General features: G+C 35.9%; 1 protein-coding gene across 5 annotated transcripts in view; it reads left to right on the forward strand.

Moving 5' to 3' along the window:
- The window catches only part of MTA3 (metastasis associated 1 family member 3), a 196,611-nt gene that overhangs the window by 106,358 nt on the left and 66,803 nt on the right, over window positions 1-23,450 (forward strand). For 2 of the 5 annotated variants that reach the window (XM_080586123.1, XM_080586124.1), the window contains exons 17-19: window positions 2,268-2,299; window positions 9,789-9,943; window positions 14,263-14,290. In XM_080586123.1, the coding sequence (XP_080442249.1) occupies window positions 2,268-2,299; window positions 9,789-9,943; window positions 14,263-14,290 (215 nt within the window). Of the gene's footprint in view, window positions 1-2,267; window positions 2,300-9,788; window positions 9,944-11,313; window positions 11,404-14,262; window positions 14,291-14,879; window positions 14,959-23,450 lie in introns of all 5 variants that reach the window. The other 3 variants (XM_080586121.1, XM_080586122.1, XM_080586125.1) reach the window with 3 other exon arrangements.

Genomic DNA, 23,450 nt, shown 5'->3' on the forward strand with positions numbered 1-23,450 from the left:
AACCTCCGGGTACATCCTGTTGTTATGTGTTACAGTCCTCATCTCCCTCAAAAGAGGTATTATTTTGGGACATTAGTAATACAATCATGATAATCATAGTTTTATAGATTTTGTATATAAATCTATGTGAAAAGCATAGTACCTCTGAGTAAGAGTGGAGATATTCTTACTACTGAAGTTTCTGAATATAAAAAGAGTGGGGTTTTGTTTGTACATTTTGGTCTTTTTGTGAATGAGTGGAAGTGCTCTGCAATTTTTCTTTGTATTTCAAGAGTGAAGAAACCACATTCTTTTTGTTTAATCTGATGTTCAAGTCCTTAGGAAATGCAGTTGTGCTCTTGGTGATGGTTGTGGTTTTTTTTGTTGTTGTTCTTTTTCTGGAAGTTGGGCTTGTAACAGAAATGAGTCCTTTTTTTTCAAGAGTTGCTCAGATGGTTATACTTCCCCTTATGTAGTACCTGGGTTTTCTCAGGAACATTCCTGAAATGTTATTTGACTGAAATGTTAAAACAATAAATAAAGCTGTAGTAACAAAAAAAAAAAAATAACTTCACTGTAAAGACAGAAATTCAGTAGATGGTAGGATTCTTCTCTCTACTGTAATCTTCTCATACTTGATAACAGCGCCAAATATATTCAGGAATCAGGAAACAGAATTTCATTTTTATACTACCAGTTTAAAACTTGCCTGGAGGACTGGTGCCCTAAAAATATTCCTATATGTGATTATTTTTGTGGGGAAAAAAGAGAGGGAAAGGGACCTGGGAGAAGATCTCACAACTAAAATATTGGAATCTAGGTAGCTTTTCACATTACAGAACCTTTATCGATGGGAAGTTATTGATGTCTGTATTTATTATTAGATTTGATGAAGGATGAAGAGATCTGCAGGTGTACATGTAAACTAGATGTCGGAATTACTGTTGAGTGTTGGTCACATAGAAGTTTCTAATTAGCTAGAGAATTTTAAAATAACTTTTCTGTCGGCGATTGAACTACATCTTCAGACTGGTTAAGATAACTTCTCAAAATGAGAGAGAAGTACTGGTTTGATTTAATTACCATTTAATTACCAGTTTAATTACCATTTTTTCAGGAAGAGATGTGCAGCTGTTCTGTCTCATGTCCTTTTATTCTCTTTAATACCATTTTTAACAAGAACAAAAGTCATGGAGAATTCTTTTAAGTAAGGAATGCCAGTTGGGACCCCCATGAGGATCTCAATTTGGAACTGGGGCAAGATTAACTAACCAAGTGTAATTATTGTACATTTATTTCACTTGCAGAATGGAGACGGCTGATTCAGTTCTTGCATAATTGAGGACATTTTATCCAGAACTGCAGCTAGTGTTGTGTGAACTCTATGTACTATAGCCAATGATGAAATTTTACCCAAATTTTTGAGCAGGTCAATGAGACTGATAGTAACATCATCTTGCATCTTACAGATCATCAGTGTTTTGTTTTTAACTTTTTTTAGTTAGCGGGTTAGAAGGATGTTTAGTTAAGTTATCCTGCTTCAATAAAGAACAGAGCTGTAATATGACTGCCATAGTGTTATAATGCCAGAGAGGATGAGTCTTCTGTCCTTGGGGAAAAAAAACAACAACAAAAGCAAATGTACTTTAAGTTAAATAGGGGGATGAAATCTGCATTAGCTGTTGGCCTGGTCATGATTTCTCAGCAAATAAATATAACTGTGTATTCAATTGACTAACTTGTGATCTCTCATATAGGAGAGAGTAATTAAGATTTCTGAATGTTATAATTCTCAATCTACTTTGTCAGTTAAAACAACAATCATTGAAAATTCTTAGAAAAAGTTCTGCATAGTTTCATAGAGCTTTTTCAAACATGAATAGTTATGAAATTATGTTGATACTCCGTATTTTTTTCTGCAGATCTTATCGTCCATGTTAAATGATGCCACATGTTAAAAGCAAAATGAAAAAAAAAAACATTTCTTGAAACATGAAACATGAATTATTTCCGTTTTCATATTTTCTTGCAGAGAAGATAATTAAACAAAGGGAATGAGTGCATTTAACAGGATACTATAACCTGCCATATATTTTCAAGATCAGTGATTCTCATGTTTGCTTCATGAGACATCTTTCCAATCTCTGTGTTTCTGGTATGTTTCTTGTAGATGAACAGTACTATCTTAGCCTTCAGGGTGAGCCTAAGAAAATAGTTTTTTTTTTGTTTGGTTGGTTTTTTTATGGGTAAAGACAATACTCTAATGCACTGTGGTTTTTGTTTTCCAGAATCATCCAGCCATACAACAAGAACAATAATGGTAAGTGTAAAGGATACTTCAGGTATAGGTCAATCTGTAGATACAATTTGTCCTTTGAAAACAAAGTGAATAAAGTAGTATCACAAGCTGTTGGCATGTTTTCTTATAAAGTCCAGTATCCCTGTAGAGACAAAATGGGTCTGTGAGCCACCATATTTCATTGGAAGTTTTGGGAAAAAATGTCAGGTCAAGTAGCTTACGAATTAGCAGAGCTGTATGTTTAGATATATAAGCATCCAATTACAGTTCTATTGTTGTGTGTTTAAGTGATTATTATCATGTCAAACTAATGTTCATTAAATCTTTTGCATACTATGTGTTTCACATGTCAGAGAGCATTTAAAGTTCAAAACTTATGTTAATTCTTGCATCACATTGCGATGCAGCTGTGAGGGTGGTTTCTGACTTTACATTGAGTTTGATAGTTTTGGGTTCCAGAAACAGGGAAAATACTTAAACAGCATGACAAATTAAAATAAAATAAATTTTTATGCATAATAATGTCATGGATTTAGTGTCTATCTTGGGATTTTATAGGGTGAGAAATTTTATCAATCTTTTTCTGTTTCAAGCTCCTAATAAAAGTTAGATAAGGATTGAACAAAAATTCACATAAATAAAATCTCTGACTGGGAGTATGCCTGTCTTGCAGGAATCTGGGGGGAGGCCTATCCACTTTTGGGAAGAGACCAAGTTTTGAGACAAACTTTGACATTTTAAAACAACTTCAACAAAACATGGTGTGACTAGAGCCTCTTTGTTTTCATTCCTACAGTTTTCAGTGTCTCTTCAAATTTATTACCTCATGCTTGTACAGCATTTGTGGGACATGTAAATTCCCATACAGAAATATTTCCTCTTTGTGATTCAGCACAGAGGAAAGGGCAAATTTAGCGCATTGTCTTTATCATCAATAGTCACTAACAGTCCAATGCAAATGGATAATAAATCAGTAAGGGCTACAGACCACAAATTTTCAAAATGGTTAAGGTGTGTCTGAAAAAAAGCGATGTTTCTGTTTTCTACTGGATGTTATATATTCCTTGTTTATCATGAATTCGGTTTAAATAGACCTATATCCAAATAAGATGCTTAATCAAATGAATTTCTCTGCCATAAAATTTGGAAGGGATTGAAAAATATTTCAGTGTTTTTCCAATTTTAAATTGATATCAGGAAGAGAGCTAGAGGTTAATGCTGAGTCTGTTGGAAACTTCATTCTTCATTTCCCTTTAATTCGTTTCCTATTATTTTTATTCTGAAGATAATACACATTTTGACAGTCTCTTTCCAACGCATAAGAACAGCTGTAAAAATTTAACCAAAGAAATGTTCTTTCCCTATATAAGTGTGTCCTTACGTAAAGAACAGTCAAACTTTAAAGTGATAAGAGAGAGGTTTTCAAATAGCTTGAGTTCTGGAAGTCCTTGTGTTGTGAGCCTCCCCAGATCCCTCTGCTGACAGTTCAGACCACTCGGACTAATCTGTGCAGTAAAATAAATGTGCTGTAATTGTCCATTGCACTTAAATAAATAGAATGCAATTAAAAATAGCTATGCTGTTTAGTGTGAAAAGGTTATAACAATGCCAACTCTTCTCTGCTATTAAAATAACTGAATGTATAATGGAAAATTTCTTACCACTGAGTAGGGAGATTATATCACCAAAGCTTGAAAATATATTATTGAGTGGATTAGAAGCAGTCTGAGATTATCTATTCAATCTAGACTCAGTGAAGCAATACTGTTGAGGTCCATTTTTGAATGACTACTGCAATAAATAATTACTTTGAAATAAAGTCCACATATTCTGACTGATTATGATTAATATTATAACAGATACAAAGTTAAAGCATGATAATCAATCAGAATGAGAGAAGAGTGGCAGGAAATCTGCATATTGCCTAGGATGCTTTGATGTAAAAAAGCTTTTGTCTTAGCAGGGAAAAACATTTGATATCCTTGTACATTGCATTGCAGGTGGTGAGATAGCATAAGTACAACACTAAAACTGACCTTGTCTCTGGAGATTCAGATTTATGTTTAAATCAAAGCTAATGAGGAATAGAGCATACTTTGCTGAGGAAAAGAATGTACATTTTTTTTCTGAGAACATTAGCTCTATTTTTTTAAAGCTCAAGAATTGTTTTTGCATTCAATTACAATCATGGCTCCCTGTTTTTTGTTTCAAACTCCTGTTTGTAAAAATAAAGTACTAGAAAATAGTTTAGGGGTCTGTGTGCATGTGAAGGGCGAGTCTGTCTTCTGCATTTTAAATATAAACCAGATTTCCTGTTTTTCTGTGGATAGATGGCTGTTAGTCTTTCACTACTAATTTTAGTGGTTTATGTAAATAAATATTTACTTCAAAATGCTGCTTTTAAAGACGTGGTTTATTCAGAGGTTATATAGCTTTTGTGTAACTTCTGTGAAATGGAGAGGCTATGAACATAGTAGTATTTTAGCCTGGCTGCTTTGGAAAGTAAACTTTTTTTTTTTTTTCCTTTCTCCTTGCACAGAACTCATTGGCTAGGATTTTCAGTATTGCATCTAGTCTAGGTGTTTTGTCAAAGGTTAAATAGCACTCAGGAGGTTCAAAAGTAATATTTCTATGACTTAGTTTCTTGTATATGATCTATAGTTCGCTTTTTTTTTTAGTAGCCTTCATGTTTTGTTAAATGAAATTCTGTACCAAAAATGAATGTGTGCCTGCATGCTAGTACCAACATTGTGTGGTGATCGCATATGAATGTATTTTGTAATTTTTGCATTAATCTCAAATCTCCATGAATAAGTAAGCTAAACTAGCACAAAACTTTGATTCATTTGAGAGAGGGAATGTTAATGCCTGTACAAATTAGAACACTCCACGTGTGGCAAAACCAAATCAATGCCTAATTTAAACTCAGTGTAATTCTAGATTTGGTTTATGCTATACCCGGTATAATGAGGTCAATGTAAATAAATTGAACTAATTAGTATGGATTAATACCGACCATATTGAGAATACATGATTTCTTCCAGTCATTTTCTTCTCTGTCTAGAAATTTTATTTTGCTATGTATAATTTGATTTGATTTTTTGCTTAAAGATGAGAAAAAAATGTTTAAAACGCTAATTTAGGTAATGGAAAAAATTCTCTTTTGTAAGGATGGAAAAAGGATAAAATATGAGAAATTCAAGGCCACTTAGGAATTTATGATAATCCAGTTAAACATTCTTTCAGTCACAGCATAAAGATTCCCCATTAATTTTTACATTACACCTATAATGCCTGCTGGTGTTACATATTTATTTCAAAGCTGAATCTCTTTTCAGAACCTTCAGGCAGTGGGGAGAACACCAGTGGCTCTCAGTGAATAAATGCTTGGCCATTTATATCCCAGTACAAGCTGAGAGACTTACAGACAGGAATCTCAACTACGTTTGGGATCTGGGTCCCATTTCTGAATTTGTACAGGATTCCTCTCTGACTTTCAACATGCATCTCATTCTCCTTGTGCTTGAAATTCCTTTGGGATCTAGAGATGATAGGGGATTTACCCTTCATAATAAGATGCTGACTTAAATCACCTTTTTAATGTAAGGTGTTTGGAGTATCCTTGTAGTTGACTTTGGAATGGTATCCAAACTTTGTTGGACTTGTAGGTGCCACTGCAACACGTCACGTGTATAGTGACTCTACACAGCTCATAACAACTCTGGAATGCATGATTTCCTTTATGAAGGGATGTATTGCATTCGTTGTGTGTTAGAGGTGTCTCAGTTGCTCACTAAGAAATGAGCATTTGTGTATACAAATGGAAAATTCATGTCCCTGCCAGGTGAGCATTGATTAATAGCACCTGCAAGCAGCTGACAAAAATTGAGCTGTGTACCAGTCTGTGAGTGGTACAGAGAGAGATGGTGCCTCTGCAGAAAAGTTTTAACAGAGGACAGGAGGCACTGTGAGGGCATTTTAACAAATGAGCTTCCCATAAATTTCTCATCAAAGGCTTGTTGAAGACCTTCAAAAGATGGCCACTGGTCTCAGAAGCCTCTGAGGATCTGAGTTTGCAGCACGGAGACCTCTTGTTTGGCAGGCGAACCTGTTCAAAGAGATTATTCTGTGCTGACTTTTTTATGAATGCAACATGTTGCCTTAAAATAGTGACAGGGATTTTTAATTACCTGCTGTGGCAGTGGGGCTGACTGATGAGGGCTTTGTTTTCTCATCAGGTCTTCAATATATGCATTTATTGACACAATGAAGTAACATATCATCAGGAGGCTTCTCTCTGGGCGTCCTAAAACCAAGTTTTGGTGTGGAGATGGTTTTCAAGGCAGCTCACATGAGTTCAGAAACGTGTTTCAAAGAGTTATTTGTTGAGGTACATGGACAGACTCTAAGTATCCATTTCTTGAGTTTACTTTTAGTCAGCTTTATGTGAACCTCCCTTAGCCTAGTGATGTTTTTGGGCATAGAGCAACTTTCTTCTAGGGATACAAGAGACCGCAATGAATGCAGCCAGACTGAGATGAGGAAAAACTTGTGAGGGAGGAGTCACTCACAGGGGAGGAAGGTTTGTCCAACATGCAGTTGGCAAACTCCGTGTGAACCTCCTGCTGCTCTGTGATCTGCCAGTGGTATGTGGACTCTCAATACACCGGTGGTTTTGTTGCAAAATGACAGCACAGCTTATTAGTAAAGTAAATAGTCAAAATCAAAATGCCATCTGCTAATTGCACACAGCAGTGTTACAGCGAAGTTATTGTAGCATTCTGCATGCATGGTTTTTGTTTGAATAGAGCTTCTGTGGTAGTACCAGTGGTATTCCTGAAGCTTTTGTAGCCTTTCTAGCATAACTATGTGCTGGAGGGGAAAAAATAAATAATAATAGTAGTAATAATAATAATAAAGCATGTAATAAGTACTCAGTATGAAAGGTCTGTTTGCTCTGAGTGTTGCTATCAGTATGACAGTTGCATTGAATGCTTATTTTTATACAGAGTGGTAAATATATATTTTTAGAGGAATTAAGGAACTGATTTTCCACTTTTAATTGTTCAAGAAATTCAATTGTTTTGATTAACTAGAAATTAAAGATAACGTGGTCCCTAACACACAGACTGGAGATCTTATTTTTCCATTGTCTTTAAGTGAAATATAATTTCTCCAAATACCGTGAAAGGACTCATGGAAAAGGGAAATAAAAGGGAAAACAGTAATCATTATGATGCAAGAGAGACAAGATGATATTGTAACCCTTGCACTGTTTTCTGTCGTGTTATGTCTTGTCTGGAATAAGAATTAGGTTCTAAGAAATGTAGACAAAACAGAATTTTGGATCTAGTAATGACATCTGTCTTTGCCAGGGGAAAAAGTATTATGAAAAAACACATACTTTTTCCATAAGGTTTAGCTGTTTTTCAGAGTTTATGCCATAGAAAATGCACTTCTTGTACCTTGTACATTTCCTGAACATGTTTTACCTTTGTCTGATTGTCCTGAAGTAAAGGAAACATACAGTGCTGAATTAGAAAGGAAAAGATACTAGCCACTATATTTGAGAACTTAAATGCGTTTCTGACTGGGGAAGCACAGCAAAAAAATTGCCCTTTGAGCCCTTGAATGTTCCTCGGTAATATATGACACTGTCAGGTAAAAATAATTACTTTGGATGTACTATGAAATCTGTACAGCTGTCGTATATGACAGTGTTTTCTATGCATGAATTGTTGCTTTTTTAGCAGTATCTACTTTGTGCGCTAAGACATCACCAGGTAAATACCTTTATGAATTTATAATTTCATCCAAACTACGTATTTTATCCTGAATTTATGCTAAATAACAGCAGAATTACTTCTAGCATCATGTCCCTTGCTTGTTCCTCTCCACCAAAGCCAACACACACACACACACAAAAAAAAAAAAAGTGAAAACCAAACTGCAGTCTAAACAGTGAATGAGAAAGTGGAAAAAAATAGGCAAATATTTGGCAAATACTTAGAGGGACTACAAAGGAAGATTTACAGCCCTGTGTGCAAGAGCAACTAAATCCGGTGTAATCTTTCTTTGCCTCTAGGGTAAAGGAAAATAGTTTCACTCTAAGAAAGAGTTATCTGTGACTCACTCAAATTTGATGTCTTGTTGCTCTTTTCATTGTTTGTTTTTTGTTTCGCTGCATCTAAGAAAACATAGAAGAGGTTGTTCAATTATTTGCACTGAAGTAAAGATGCTGGAATTAGTCCTTGAAGTCACAAATTCCCTATTGGAGGGAGCAAGTGGTCTGGATCAGGGTTGTTGAAAGTTGTGTCATAATATAAATAGAATACATTGAATACAAGTGTAATTTTTGACTGTTACATGACATGATTTAAGAGATTGGTTTCATGTTCTATTCTGCTAGCCTCCGTGCATGTTACCAGTCCCTTCCTTACTCAGGGATTGTGGAATTGCTCCCCTAATTAAAGGCTACTCCCGGGAGTATGCAGAATTGTGCATGTTTTATGAATATCACTAAAACACTGTCACTAACAAGGAACACTTGTATTATTTCACCAAGAAATAGTACAACTTCTTAGGAAAACATGATGCTGAATCTATGTGAGATGAAGCAGAACTTTCATCTTTGTATATCTTCTAACATGTCTGTTTTGATCAAATTCTGTGATTACTTAATCTTGTTGATAACTGATCATGTGGCAAACAAAAATCTAATTTCAAAAATTAATGTGTATATTGGGATATGCCTCCAAAATGTTACTTACAGACAACACAGAAAACATTTTGACTTTCTACTTGATTTATCAGAAGGCAGCTTTTCTCATTGGGTGTGAGCATTTGCTGTCTCTAAATCTTGCTGCACAGATGTTCCAGCTAAAGGTGTGGTAGAAAATTAATGCGTCATTTTATGTTTAACGTTACCTGTATTAAAATGAAGGTAGAAGTGTTGCAGTCAGCTCTAATATATATAATAACTGGAGAGTGAACTTAAGCACCATGGCCACCACCAAGATGATGTAAACCTGTTACCTTGCCTTAGGTTAGCAGCTAGGCTGGGCCACTTGCCCTTTACAGTGATTTTTACTTAAAGAGAAAGCCAGATAGAGTACGGATCTGTAAGGTGAGAAGTGTGGATTTATTTTTACTTTTAAATTAGATTAATGCTATACTTGGATCAGAAAACAAGTCTCATTGGTTGGACTGTTGCAGGACTGCTTAGGTTATGGCACTGATTCATGGTTCAGTTTCTCTTTTTCTTAAATGGTTTCAGCAATAGTTAATTTAGTTTTTAAAGAGCTTTCAGATCTGTGGCTAAAACACGTCAAAGTGCACAGATGATCAGAAGGTGTAATCTGTCCGGCAGGTACTTGTTGAGGAAGAGTAGCTGTTTTTTGAGAACAGTGTGTGTAGCCTGCCCCTTACAGCAGAATCGGTTAACAGAATTATGCTTGTTCTCAGGCAAATATCTTTTTTTTTCTTCCTTTTTTTTTTTTTATGATTTCAGCATGCTGCTCCCCATGTTCATATTACTAACGGTAAGGCCTTGCAAGCCAGTGCAAGTGCCATTAAGACAAGCACCATTCCAGTGATCAAGAGACAGAGGCAAAATTGGCTTGATGCTTCAGATGATGGTTTCTTTATAGCTACAGAAGAGACCAGGTAAGAGAAATGAAGTTGAAGCAAGGAAAAGCAGGGAATGAGTCTTCACTGCATACATGTTATTGATCCACTATTTGAATAACAGTTTTTGTCATTATTATTTGAGGTTGTGTTACAGTGAAGAGCCATGTTATGTCAAAACATACAACCCATTTTTCATCCCTTGCATACTAACATTATCAGTATTTCACTAACAAGACTTATCCAGTCAGAGTTACTTTTGTGTGGCAAAGATTAGAACTTTTTAATTGTTACTAGTTGTAGTTTGCAAACAATGAAGTTTAAGACATCTCTGATCATTCAGCAAAACGCATTTGTATCCACAATGGAGGCTACACTTTAAAATATTTAGAACTTGAAAAATACATAGCACACAATAGAGACATATATAGCAGGCAGCATCTTTTTGGGATAGAAGTTGATTTCCTTTAAAAACAACTAAGATATTTTTCATATCTATCATTTCCAGATTAATTGGTAAAATTTAATGAACTTTTTGTTTTCCCACAAGAGTTTGATATCACAGAAGAGTTGCTACTGGAGGCTCCTCTGCTCTTTTCTTCCTCATTTCCTGATTTAATTCAGACTGGGACAAGACGTTAGTCTTATTTTTGTAAATTCTGTTTTCTGGGCTGGTTATTTAAAAACGCTTTAAAATCTTGCCTAGATTTAAAGTAGGAAGATTGTTAGGGCAAATAACATCAGACTACTCATTGCTTCTGAGGTTGTTTCACAGACCTAGAAAGGCTGGCAGTTGAACAAAAATGTAAATAACAAAATAAGAGTAGGGAAGGAATATATGTAAATATAGAGCTAACTGAGGAAAATGTGCATACTTAGTCTAGTTTATAGTAGACACTGCTAGAGTAGTTGAAATACATGTACATGACAATTTGGTGGCTATTTCAAGATCAGTTAAATATGGTACCTCATTTTTCTTTTGCATGAAGAATTCAACAATTCAGAGATGATGGTAGGAGGATGAGCCTTTAGGCTTCTGATAACTCACCCAGTTATAAAATTGACTGCTTTGAGGGTTGTTTGATACAGGCTATGCAAAGAGCTTAGTATCTGACTAATTCCTGGTGATCATATCACCGCCATTGAGACTGGTAGCCTAAGTCACTGGTTTAGAAGTTTTAGCACTTTTTTTTCCCCATTTTTCCTTAGAGAGGTTCCTGTCAAAGGATGAGATGAGTCCTATGCTGACAGTCTCTGTCTCTCCCCACTGACCTCAGAGGTAGCCCAGATGACTGGTTTAGATGTTTAAATTCTGGGTGATTTAAGTATGGAGAGATGAATTCTGCCTTTGCAAATACCCGTCTGGGATAGCCCTGTCTGATCCCAACCTCATAAATCCCCCTCTCCAGCTCCATGGTTGCAGATGGCATTCCCTGGCCAGGGTTGATGTGGGAGATCAGCACAGCACGTACGTTGTCTCCACCTTCACACCAGTGGCGGTAGGTAAACAGGGGCTTAGTCCTCAGGACTCCGTGTCTGCTGCTCTTCAAATCATTAAAAAAATGTGAAGAGTAACATCTGAAATACCCTTGTATGGGGACCACAGGACAATAAGACCTCAGTGACACTCCTTCAAAAAAAGGTGGTGTCATTAAAAGCGGCATGCTGCATCACTTTGGCTGATGCTGAAGAAGTGAATGAGGGAGTGCTCAAGGACTTGCACTGGTTACTAATTGGAGTTAATTATAGTTAAGGAGAGAGCCGCCCCTTTACAGCTTTTCCCAGTCTGACAAAAGCTACTGCTGTAAGTTCAGCAGAAGTACATAGACATGTATCTTCCTTCTGTGATAGAAACACACAGAGTAATAGTTCCTCATTCACATTGATCTTCAAAACTGCAACTAATGTGAGACAGCAGCTTTTTATCCTTTGAAACTCCATTTCTGTTCCTTCGTTCTCATAGATTCTCTTCCCCACAAACACCTTTTTTTTCTTTCCCATCCCATCTCAGTTGGTTCCTTTCCTACATCAGGGATGTTTTCACCTTTCTAACTTCTTTCCTTTGATCCCTTGATTCCCTTCACCTGTATTCCAAGATTATTTGGAAGAGGTGGTGTAGCTTGTTCTCCTCGGCTCTCACTTGCCTTCAGTCCTTATAGCTCAAAGCGGAAAGCCCTGCCTGGTCCTACTGCTCAAGTGTACAGATGCTCAAGACAGCTATTAAATGTTCTGCTCCTTGAAGGAAGAAGGGAGAAGAGGGAATAGGCATTAGTCCCTGACAGTTAACCTGTTTTGTACTAGGAGTTCACGGGGATGAGCATGGCTGTGACACAGTTCAGTGTAACATGATTACATTGGGAAGAAATATTTTATCTAGGGAGGATATGATTGTGAAAAAGCAGAACAGAATTTATCTGGTCATGCCACAGAATGAAATAAAATAAATAAAAATCAGTTGCCAGTTTGCAGCTGTTAGATGTTTAAATATGTGCTGAACACTCAGCTCAGAAATAATCATCTCATTTCAAAGTAACAACTCGTTCTTTAAGGCACATTTTCATACTGTGCTGCATCAGGATCCTGTCTGTTTTAGAATGTGTATTCATTAAAAATACATGTAAGAAAGACATATACTAATTACATCCTGCAAAAAGAAAATATTATTTTCAATATTATATTTAGATTGCAATAGTACATAGCAGTTTTCATTTCTCTGTCCTAAAACATTTTTACTTGTGCAGTGAGCTAAAGTTTAAGATGCATGTTTCTATAAAACCTTATGTGGGGAGTCCAGAGGGTAAATTTCCTCAGACATTTAGCTAAAAAAAGATATAATGCTATAGTTGGTTGATATCTGAGGAAAAAAAGTATTATTATTACTGCTAAACTAAATGAGGTAAGGTAAGGTGAATATCTGTAGTTTCATTTTAAAGGATATTTTAAATAAATGATTATCATTCTTGCCCACTCTGAATTTAAGCCCCAAATATTTTTATGTAAATTTAAATATTGTATATTGAATTGCTCACATATTAAGGTATTTGTAGTAATGGATGAGTACGGATCTAAGTATTCAGAGAACCGAAAAGAATTATAGAAATTAGTCTAAAATGTCCGAGGTAATCCCTGGAATTACCCTGGAATTTTAAGACCCATGTCCTGAATGCTCATCAGCATGCTCAGTGAATCTTCCCAATAAGTGTATATATATATATATGGCCCCAGTTTTACAATTTCATCTATGGTGACAGCCTGCGCTCACCATTCAGAAACCTTCCTGACACCTGTGTGAGTCCAGCTCACTTGGGATTTCAACATCTGTGTTCAGTCACAGAATCAAAGCACAGGGATTAATCTAGGCAGAAAAGCAGGTGGTGGTTCAAGAGCACTTAACTTGATATTGCATCATAATTTTATGTTGAGCTTTACTGAATTTCATATTTTCTTATTTTTCTTTATTCGTACAATTGCTGAACGAAAAAGGAATTCTCGTTCCCGACTGTGAAATAACTTGGTCAAGATTTTTTCTAAAGTGCAAATCTGTTTACACAATTTACTGAAAACTCACTCTTTAAAGAGACTTACATTTATCACTACTCACCAAGGGAGTCTCTTTATTTCTTTTTAATATACTTAGATATTAGCTGCTGGAATTGTCCTACCACTATGTGTATACTTTAGGATCATCCAAAAGTCTCATAATTATATAAGTTTTATTCTGGACATTGTACTAAATCACCTTTGCTGTAAGAGGAAGCTTTTTGTGTTTTATTCCCATTTTGATGACTAGCTGTAATGTAGATTCTATTGTAGGCTCTGTTAGAGGTTAATGCAGAAAATGACTTCATTGCATGAAATGAAATTCTTTGTACTGAATTACCATTCTGGGACTTACATAATTATTGAAAAAAAAAATGGACAATATTTACTATGATCTCCAGAAGTTTAATAAAAATGTAATATATCAGCTTAATATCTGTTGAGTTATATAAAACATTATCATAATCTATGGATAAAACTAGTAATGTAAATAGCTGTTGGATGTCAAAGAAAATGCATTTGTTGATTAAAACTTTTCTTGCCATTCTAGGCATGCAGTGTGCATACAGTTCCTATACACACGCTCTATTGATAACAGAACACATGTGCATGCTGATGATCATATTAGTATAGGGACAGATAAAACATTGTGTGGAAAATGATTTTTTTTTTCCAGCATTTGCATTATAAGAAATGTCTGGAAATGTTTGGCTGAATGGGTTATAGCAGCAAATTCTATACGCTTTCCCTTCATGGGCCAAAAAGCATATTTGCATATAGAACTGCAGTTGAATGACTCGATGCTTGTTTCCTTTCAGTGCTGAAGCAGTTAGAAACCTTCTCACGGTAAGTGCAACTCCATTGGGAATGAGTTAACTGCAACTGCTAAAATTAGAACGTGATCTTTAGCTGTTACCAGCAGACATTGCTTCCTTTTTGCTGATAAAATGATTTGAGAGGCATCCCTGTGGCAGCATTATATAGGCAATTTTCATATTCTTCACATCATGTTCTTTCTCCAAAACAAAAAGCTTCCTGTGATTTGTTGAGGTACTATGTAAGGATATCACAGTGGCTGTGATAATTACCTGTTATCACTCATTTTTATTTATGCATGTCTCATAGCACACACAAAAAGCTTAAAACTAAAGTTGCATGTTGAGAAAGAAGAGAATGTGATGCTCACAAACTAAATTCAGCAAAATGTTGTCTTGCCTTTGCCATCAGTGGTCTGATTCTCTTGCAGAAGTTGGGGAGATTAATTCTGGTGCTCCCAGCCCCTCGTGGTTCTGTGTATCCTGCTAGCACTCATCACATCCTAGCTGTATCAGTCAGTGTAAACCCTAAACTCAGGTGAAACAAAATTTTGTTATAAGTGTCACCCATATTCAAAGTTGTTAATGACCTGCCATTGTCTCTTCTCCCTCCAATACAGGTTTTAACGATGAGGCCAGGCTCTGTGTTTGAGTTAACACTTTTAGCATGTTTCTGGGAGAAAAGGGAAAAGTGGAGGAGTGTCTTGTGCCTTGGGTCTGTGTTACAGAGGATCAGTGCAGGTCTAGATCAGGATTCCAGTGTTAACTACTCTGTTCCTTCTTCTTCTTCACATATGCAAATTTTGTATCACAGAAATGCCCATAGACATGTTTATTCTTTTTATTTTTTAATCATCTTCAACTGTGCACAAAAAGTTGTTCACCTAAAAAATATTTTTAATGTACATTTAGGGATGGCCTCTGCTTTTCATAGAGATGAGGCAACTTGGTTCAAATTAGGATCCCAGTCTTGAACTTCACTGTAGTTGGATCCAGGGTATAGTGTATTTTCATTTCTTACCTGCATGGAACTGTGGCCATGAGATCCCCATCCTGTATCTGACCGAATGGAGACACTTCGCTGCACCCTTGGAGAATCAGCTGCAAGTCTAAGAATGCTCTGCACCATCTGCTACCCTCTAATCAAAAAAAAATAATCAGCCTCTAAGAATTTACTTTTCTGGTTCCTTTACTTCTGCTGTATTCTATCACTGTCATACATCGTGAAAAGCAGGGATTATAGAATTAGAATATAGCCTTTAGGATTATATCTAATCCTTATTGATAGGATTGCAAATATCTCATTGATTGGCTGCATCTGAGTGCAGGTGAGCTTACTATCATTTCCAGTCACTGTGACAGTACTGCAGATGGGGAATCTGTGGAAGAACTGTCCTTGCTCCAAGTAGTGGTCCTACTTGACTAGCTGCTGTTCAAAGTTGTTATGCTTTGTTACTTTCATCAGAGTAAAAATCCCTAGTCTAACTTTTTTAGTGAACTGCTATTTTGATCTTATTTAGTGAGGACTATTCATGACTCATTTATTGTTCAACCTTATAAATCATAATTCTCCCTCAAGCTCTAGCTGAGGTGCTGTGACAGAATCACAACCAGTGATATAGAAACTAGATCCTAATCGCTTGCCCTTTGTTTCTTATTGAGTGGTTTACATGAACCTACAGATGTTTTCTTTCACTATGCATCTACATGTCCTTTTCCTCTGGCTCCTTTTATGATACCAACTAAGTCAAAGTAACATTACTATAATTATACAAAAGTTTATTTGTTTTTTAAAACAGGATCATTCCGTGAAACTAAAATCAACCTCACTTGAAGAATGTGAAGATTTTTTTTTTTAATATTCAAAAGGAATAATATATGGAAAACAAAACCAAAACTGCAGCGTTTCACCTACTTTCTCATTTAAGGATTAGTTCACTATAAGTTATGCCATTATTTATTGCTGGTAGGTTTGAAGAGCATATGCTATTAAGAATTCTGCTTCATCAGTCATCAGAACAAATGAAATACAATAATATTGGTTGGGAGCTTTGTATTACTCTCACAGTTTAAAATGAATATTTCAATGACATGGTGGTAAGCTACTCACCCTGGTTAAAGTTACATGGTAAGAGGAAGATGTTGGAGCACTTACCTAGGACTTGGGAAAATATGATTCAGTTCCCTGCTCCCTCACAGACTTCCCTGAGACCTCAAGTCTGTATCACCAAGCCTTTGGACGGCTAACTCATATCAAAATTCATAAGGTGCTTAAATACTTTGATGAAGACTGGGGGGTAATTCTCTGCATATCCTCTGTTCTCCATCTGCGAAATCAGATGAATTGTACTTTATGCTTTCAGAGAGCTGTTGTATGCAGAGCTGGTCAGAAGCCTTATGGGGAATCTCCTTTCAAAGAACACTTTTTACCTTTACGGGTAACAAAATCTCACAGAAATGCCATCTGCAGGAGTCCAGTAGCTGCTGACTGAAACTGGGTGATTTATTAGTTTCAGAGGTATATCCACTGATAGCAGGTGAAAATTAATTAGTCCACAGCCTCAGTGATGACAGCAGGGAGACAGGGGCTATGAGCAGATGGTTGTAAATGACCTAGTTACTGCTGCCTGAAGTCACGCAGTTAGATCTTGTAAACTGATCTTTTGGGATTCTACCCTGTTGTGAGCAGAAATTCACATATGCAGCCTCTCTATGGTGGCTTAGATACCAAAGTATATTTTGCAATTTCATTTTAGATAGGAGCTTGAATGTGGTTAATTCACATGACTCAGCTAAAGAGCAGTGACACATTTACAGGTGTTATTTAACCACTAGCACTCATCTCTGCTCTCTTTGACAAAAGTAATTTCACATTCAGACAGAAGGTACAGAAGTAGCCAGAGCATTTTATATTTGAGAGGGGAAATATAATTTCCAAAATGAGACTTCTTGCAAAATTTTATTTCTGTAGGAAACTTAAAAAAAAAAAAAAAAAAAAAAGGAAAATGTAATACAAGGATAGTAAGTGTATTAACGATTGTCTTAAACACAGCTGTTAGTGGAGAAACTGCTGTAAAATTACTTAACTTTTCCAGAAATCTCATTCACTTTGTTAGACCTTCCAGACCCTGTTCAGCAAAGCCCTTAAATGTGTAAGGCTCCCACTGAGTGCAGCCAGACAGCTCGAGTATGTCAGATAGTAACACACCTTATAAGTCAGATGTTAAATTGGGCTGTCATGCAATTCTTTTAACCTGTTTTACAGTTCTTGACAAACTTCGAGTTCCCTGCAGTCTGGTTGGCCATTTCTAAAGATTTCCCTTCAGAAGCTGTCTTTTGTGTTTGTGCAGAGGATTTGATGTAGCTGAACACAATCCGCTTTACAGGATGTTTTAACTTAAGGTCTTAGGGCTTGTTTTTTTGTTAGCTTGCTGCTCAGCTTTTTCCTAACTCCACATCCCCAGTGGGAATGTGTCACCTTATAATACCTGGTCTTCTATTGTGGGAGGTAATATCAATTTGTTTTTGAACAAGAAAAAAAAATTTCTATAAATAAACATCTTTGGATGTGAAGCCAGTTTCCCTTTCAAAGGGACATTAATAAAGCCTTGGGAAACGTATAAGTTAATGATGAAAATGCTAACTTGTTAGACCAGGATAGTCTTCTGCATATTTAATATCAAAGAAAAGATAAAGACAAGAGTAATTATGCAGACGTTACCTATAGCAATGCTAGAATAACACCAGAGTTCAAAAGTAAAATTAGCTTTCTCTCACCATTCCTGTAATTCTTGTTCCTAAACCACAGTTTATTGCATTAGATCTCAGCTGTTGATGACTCTAATCCTCAAAAACTGCAAAATATCAATTTTCAAAGACTTTTTTTTTTCTTTTTATGATTTCTTCCCAGTGTTAGCAATAGTATTTAGTAGAAGCTGGATACAAGGTCAAGGATTATTTTATTTGAAGGCAGAGCAAAACATAGCAATAATGTGCATTTAGATACAGAAATTAGATTTGATGAACATACTGTTGTTACAGGTAAATACCAAAGATGATTGTAAAACTCTACTGTGGTGAGTATTTTGGAAATATGTCAGTGAATCCCACAGTCTTAAAATTCCCACGAAACTGACCACTACCTTTCATTTACAAGTTGCTCTGTATTGTTTTGTTAGTTTAAAATTACAGATAGAGGATTTACTTCTGAGCTATATATATGAGTCTATATTTTAGGGCATGCGTTTAATCATGTATTGTTATTTTTCTCTGATAGTTTTTAACACATTAAGATCTTTTAAATGAATGACCCTACAGCATTAATGCAAATAAGGCGGGGGGGGGGGGGGGGGGGGGGTTGGGAAGGGGAAAAAAAAGTTGGCATCTTTTTGTGAAAAGCTTTCATAAGCAACTGCATAGGGATTATCAATGTAGAATACTGAAGAGAACATAATAATAGTGACTGTGAAAGCCAATCACAGAGATAACAATCACTTCTTGTCAAACATTCAAGGAGACTTGGCTGGTTTCATTACTTGTGCTATGGATAAAGGTTAAAATATTTACCTGACCAAACACAATAGAAGTGTTGTGTAAGTGGTAAAAGCTCAGATCTGTGCATCACAACTCCTGTTGCCTGTTACATGACATGAGACACCAGACAAAGCATTTAACCTCTGAACAGCTCCATCGTTTTGTCTATAAACTTGAATAATGTGAATGAACACCTACTCTCAAGGATGCTCTGCAGTTTTTAATTAACCAGATCAGCAAGTACAGTGAGATACTGACAGGAAAAGTACTGGCCATGACTGAAGAGCAGGATGAAATTTTCTTACCCTAGTCAGAAAATGATCTAGAGTGGACCCTTGATAATAGGAATGTTAAATAAAAATTCTGATCTGAAATGAAGATTACCTTAGAAATTAGCATGTCAATTTTGTGGCAAAGCTTTTCTCTATTGGTGCCACAGTACAGATTTCTAATCTGTATTTTACATAGGAGCTTCTGTGTGTAGAGTAAATACTGATCACACAAGAGATTGTTGCTGTGGAGCAGGGCCCTAGGGGGACGCTTTTGTGAAGGAAATTTTTCTCTCCAGCTCTTTCTGGTAAGAATGATTAATTTTGATTTTCAGCCCTTGCTTAATAGCAAATAACCAGAGTGCCAAGAAGCTCATCCAAATATACTCTATCAGTATATATATTATTCCAGGAAAAGTATATGCATTATTGATAACATATTGATAAAATATTGTCATATTTTATCAATCTCAAATAATATTATAATATTGTAAACATAGTATTCAGGCCAAAAATCTTAGATGAAGTAATCAAACAAGGTAAGAAAAGAAACAAAAAGGCTAATAAAAAGCCATTAAAAAGTTTTGTATTGAAAAAGTTCTAATAAATACTGAAGTGTTTATGATGGGGTGTTTAAAGTGTATCAAAACTGGAAAAGACAAAAATATAAGATCTTTTTTTTCCTACGAAGCATATCATAGGTGAATATTTTTCATATTCTTCAATTTCTTTCTTCAGCATTTTTATTTTTTCTTAAAGCAAGCTATTAAACTGCGAGCTTCCTCACAATTCCTTTGGGAATGACCTGCTAGACCCCGTGTCACCAAGGCATTTGGCCAGCATATACCTAATTTAAGGGACATACCATTCAAGAAGTCAAATATAATCACATGATTGAAACCAGCCAAAAAGTCTTTCTGAATCTGTATCAAGATGCTGAGACTAGTCAGGTAAGGTTTTCTGTCATCTGGGATTTATGCGTATTTAGTAGAAGATATTTTTGAAAACGTTCAAAGTGGCATTTAATGTTGTTAGGGAAATGGCACTTGATGTTTGTAGCCCAAGGGCAGAAATCAGAAGCTGTATGTTCTAAACCCTTCTCAAAGATAAAAAATTATCTTCTGGAATTGTGAATTACTATGCAAGACATTTGGGAAGTAGTCGAAAGCAACTTTGCATTTACTCATGGCCAGCTCTGATGCATCTTCTCTCTAATTTTTTGTATAAGAAAAAAACGTATTCTGCCATGTGAGTAATGTTTTAATCTAATAGTAGGTGATGTTTAATCAATATACAAAGTAACTATATGTCTTAAAAATTAATAGATGGTGATGAAAATTTACACTGGTAAAATATAAAGTTATGTAGCATAAAGTTATATAGTATAAAGTATAAATAGTGTTTGGGTGATGTCCCTCTGACATCCTGTCTGGTATGTTAAGGGAAACATAAAGGAGTTGCTTTGAGATCTTTTGTCTTTTGTGCCTGCAAAAAGCTTTCTGTCTCCTTGGATTCCCAGGGTGTCTGCATATTGATAAATTTGCAGTGATCTTGTGTGTACGTTCATGGGGAAGAGAGGTTAAGCAACTCTTTCTTTAACAGAGCAGGATTCATGCCTTAAACTATCTGAAGTCGATGGTAGCTAAGGAGAGGCTAATTAATTTCAGATAAAGTTCAAACCAGCTGTCCCATAGCTCAGCTTACACATCTGTTGAAGCCTGAGCCATTGTTTTGTTTTAAAGTGTATGAATAATTTACTTTTTATCCATTCCATTGAGCTACCTTTGCTAGGTCTTATCGGCTCTTATCCCCTCTACCAAGGCGGATGCTGTTGTTGAATGCTATGAATCCTAGATAGGCCTTTTTCCCTTCAAGGAAAAAATTCTCTGAGGAACATATGGCTCTATGCATGCTTTTCTGATAGACACTGCTGTTTGGTGTGCAATGGGAGATGTCACTGCTGAGTTAGCAAAACTCTCCCAAGAACCAGGGCAAGCCCATCCATTAATTAATCCAGCTGGTTAATCCATGTTGAGACCTGTGGTGTCTATCATTCCTACAAACTATGTTGGTTTTTTTTTAATTGTGCCTACCAGAAATCAGAGGGGGGTGGGAAGGAGTTCAGTGGAGTTGGTGCTGCCAGTTTTGGCAAAAAGTGATCAAGTCCGTGTTGCACTGAAACCGATGTGCAATCATTTTTGCCCTAGCTGTCAGCAATAGGTAAATTTAGTCTCTTGGTGGTAAATACCAAGCTCACAGATGAACTGTGAGAATAAGTCTATTGCTGATTGTTAAGATTTAGTCATCATGTGATGACTGATGTATGACAGTGTCTATTTATAACACTTCTTAGGGGTTAAAAGATAAGTTTTTCTCAGTTCCAGCTTTCATCTGAAAAAAAAAAAAACAGTAATGCTGTAATAATACTGTGCACTTCTTCAATTTATTCTCTCTGAGAATCCTTAGACATCTTACAGTATTAATGAAATATGCTGTTTTCAGTTAAAATGAAAGCACGGAAAAACCTGATGGATGAGATGATTTTTCCGAAAGCCATCCCAGTTGTTTGCAGTAAAACCAATATTAATAATTTCAGTAATAGGTGAGGTCCCTGTTGTTCTAGGCACTCTATAAATGCACACAAAGTGAAGGTTTCTGCTTCAAAGGAAATTTATCTGAGTAAATTTTAAACCAGCAGCAAGAAAGACAGAGGGGTGGTTTATGCCATGCCACAGTTCAGGCATGACATGATCACAGGAGTCTATGCTTTAAACGACCTGGGTTTTTCCTCACAGTAAAGAAAATGCTCTAGAAAGTTTACTACTTTTTATATTCATAGTAGCTATAACCTGTTGCTCTGAAACACAAAATGCCAGAGAAGCCTTCAATGTAGTATGGTGTTTGAAAATACTATATTAAGCTGCTCAGGAAGATCTGACACCATGATGTTAAACCGGTGTGTCTGTAAAATATTCTTCACTGAGGACAGTTTTCATCTAAATATTCATGCCAAATTGGAAGATAACCACCAGCAAAGGAAAATGCGTCCTTGCTAGGAGGAGAAAAATAAGGCAAGCTCTTAAAACATTTAAATGATATTGGAGTGTCTACAGCAGCACCTCTTTAATCTTATAAAGATCGTACCACTCTCTGCCATCTATATTAATTTTATAATGTAACTAAGTGGCTTATGGCAAATGCTCTCCGGTAGCCTGATACTTATTAAAACACTTGTGATTTGTTTTGTAAATGAATATTTCACAAAGGAGTTTATTTTTAAAAAGCATATCAGCATCAACCCACTTGTGCCTTCAAAGTACATTCCTCCTAATTTCTGCAATTTTAAGGTTAGATCAAAACTTTAATGGAATATAGGTAAGCTTTACTGTAAAGTGCTGAGGGGAAAGAAACAAAAAGTCTAAATCAGCAAGCCAAATAGGTAAATAAAATACAGCATTCACACTCCTTCTCATTTTCACCCAGGTAGAAATGAAGGAAGTAATGTGAGTTAGTCATTCTGTAATCTGTCAGGTTTCAAAGGATCTGTGCCTACAGGTTCATCCCAGTTAAATTCTCTTTTAGCAGACTCAGCATTGCTCGTTTTTGCCTTTCACTTTTTTTAAAAGGCTGTTGAAATTAATGGAAAGACTATCAGACTCCTAAGATAGTACCCCCACTTGTAATTTAATCCACTGAGTAATTATAGTATACCTCTGGATAAAACAAACCCTCAGAGAAATTACAATTAAGTGTAATACCCCCAAGGAATCATGATTACTTTGAAAATAATTGTGCTTTGCTAACTGGCTTTGAGCTTGCGCTCAAAACTTACATTGCACAAAGCTTACATTGCCCTGGAGCCGCAGCAGCAACTGCAGAAATCTTTGTCTAGAAGAGTTTTGCTGTTATCTGAATTACAGGGTTTGTCAGGGTTTGTTGTTTTTGTTGGTTTTGTTTTTGTTTGTTGTTTTAAAGTTTTTCTTGGTTATACTGATTGCAACTTTTGCATAAAACTTGTACCATAATACAAAATCCTGCCTTGCTGTACTCAATGTATAAAACTCCACCTGCTTCTAGGGTGGCATTATTTTGTACAACTGGCAACTTTAAATTCCTGTTTACCATTGCCAAGTCATAATGAATACTTCATCCCAATCTAGAGATTAGGGAAGAGTTCAGCTTTCATACTGTTCAGTGAATCCATTCTCTTATGCCTGCTACCAACCTGTTCATAATCTTTGTACTACCAGCAACAACTAGGTGATAGTTCATTTCCGTGGCACTAGATCTTTGAATATGAAAATGTTGCTCAAATTACATGAGTATAAGAAAGACTCTAGCAAAAATATCAAACTAATTTAGGTAAAGCAGGAATCATAATGCAGTGTA

This window comes from Anser brachyrhynchus (assembly GCF_964034855.1).
Source record: "Anser brachyrhynchus genome assembly, chromosome: 3".
NCBI classification, from domain to species: domain Eukaryota; kingdom Metazoa; phylum Chordata; class Aves; order Anseriformes; family Anatidae; genus Anser; species Anser brachyrhynchus.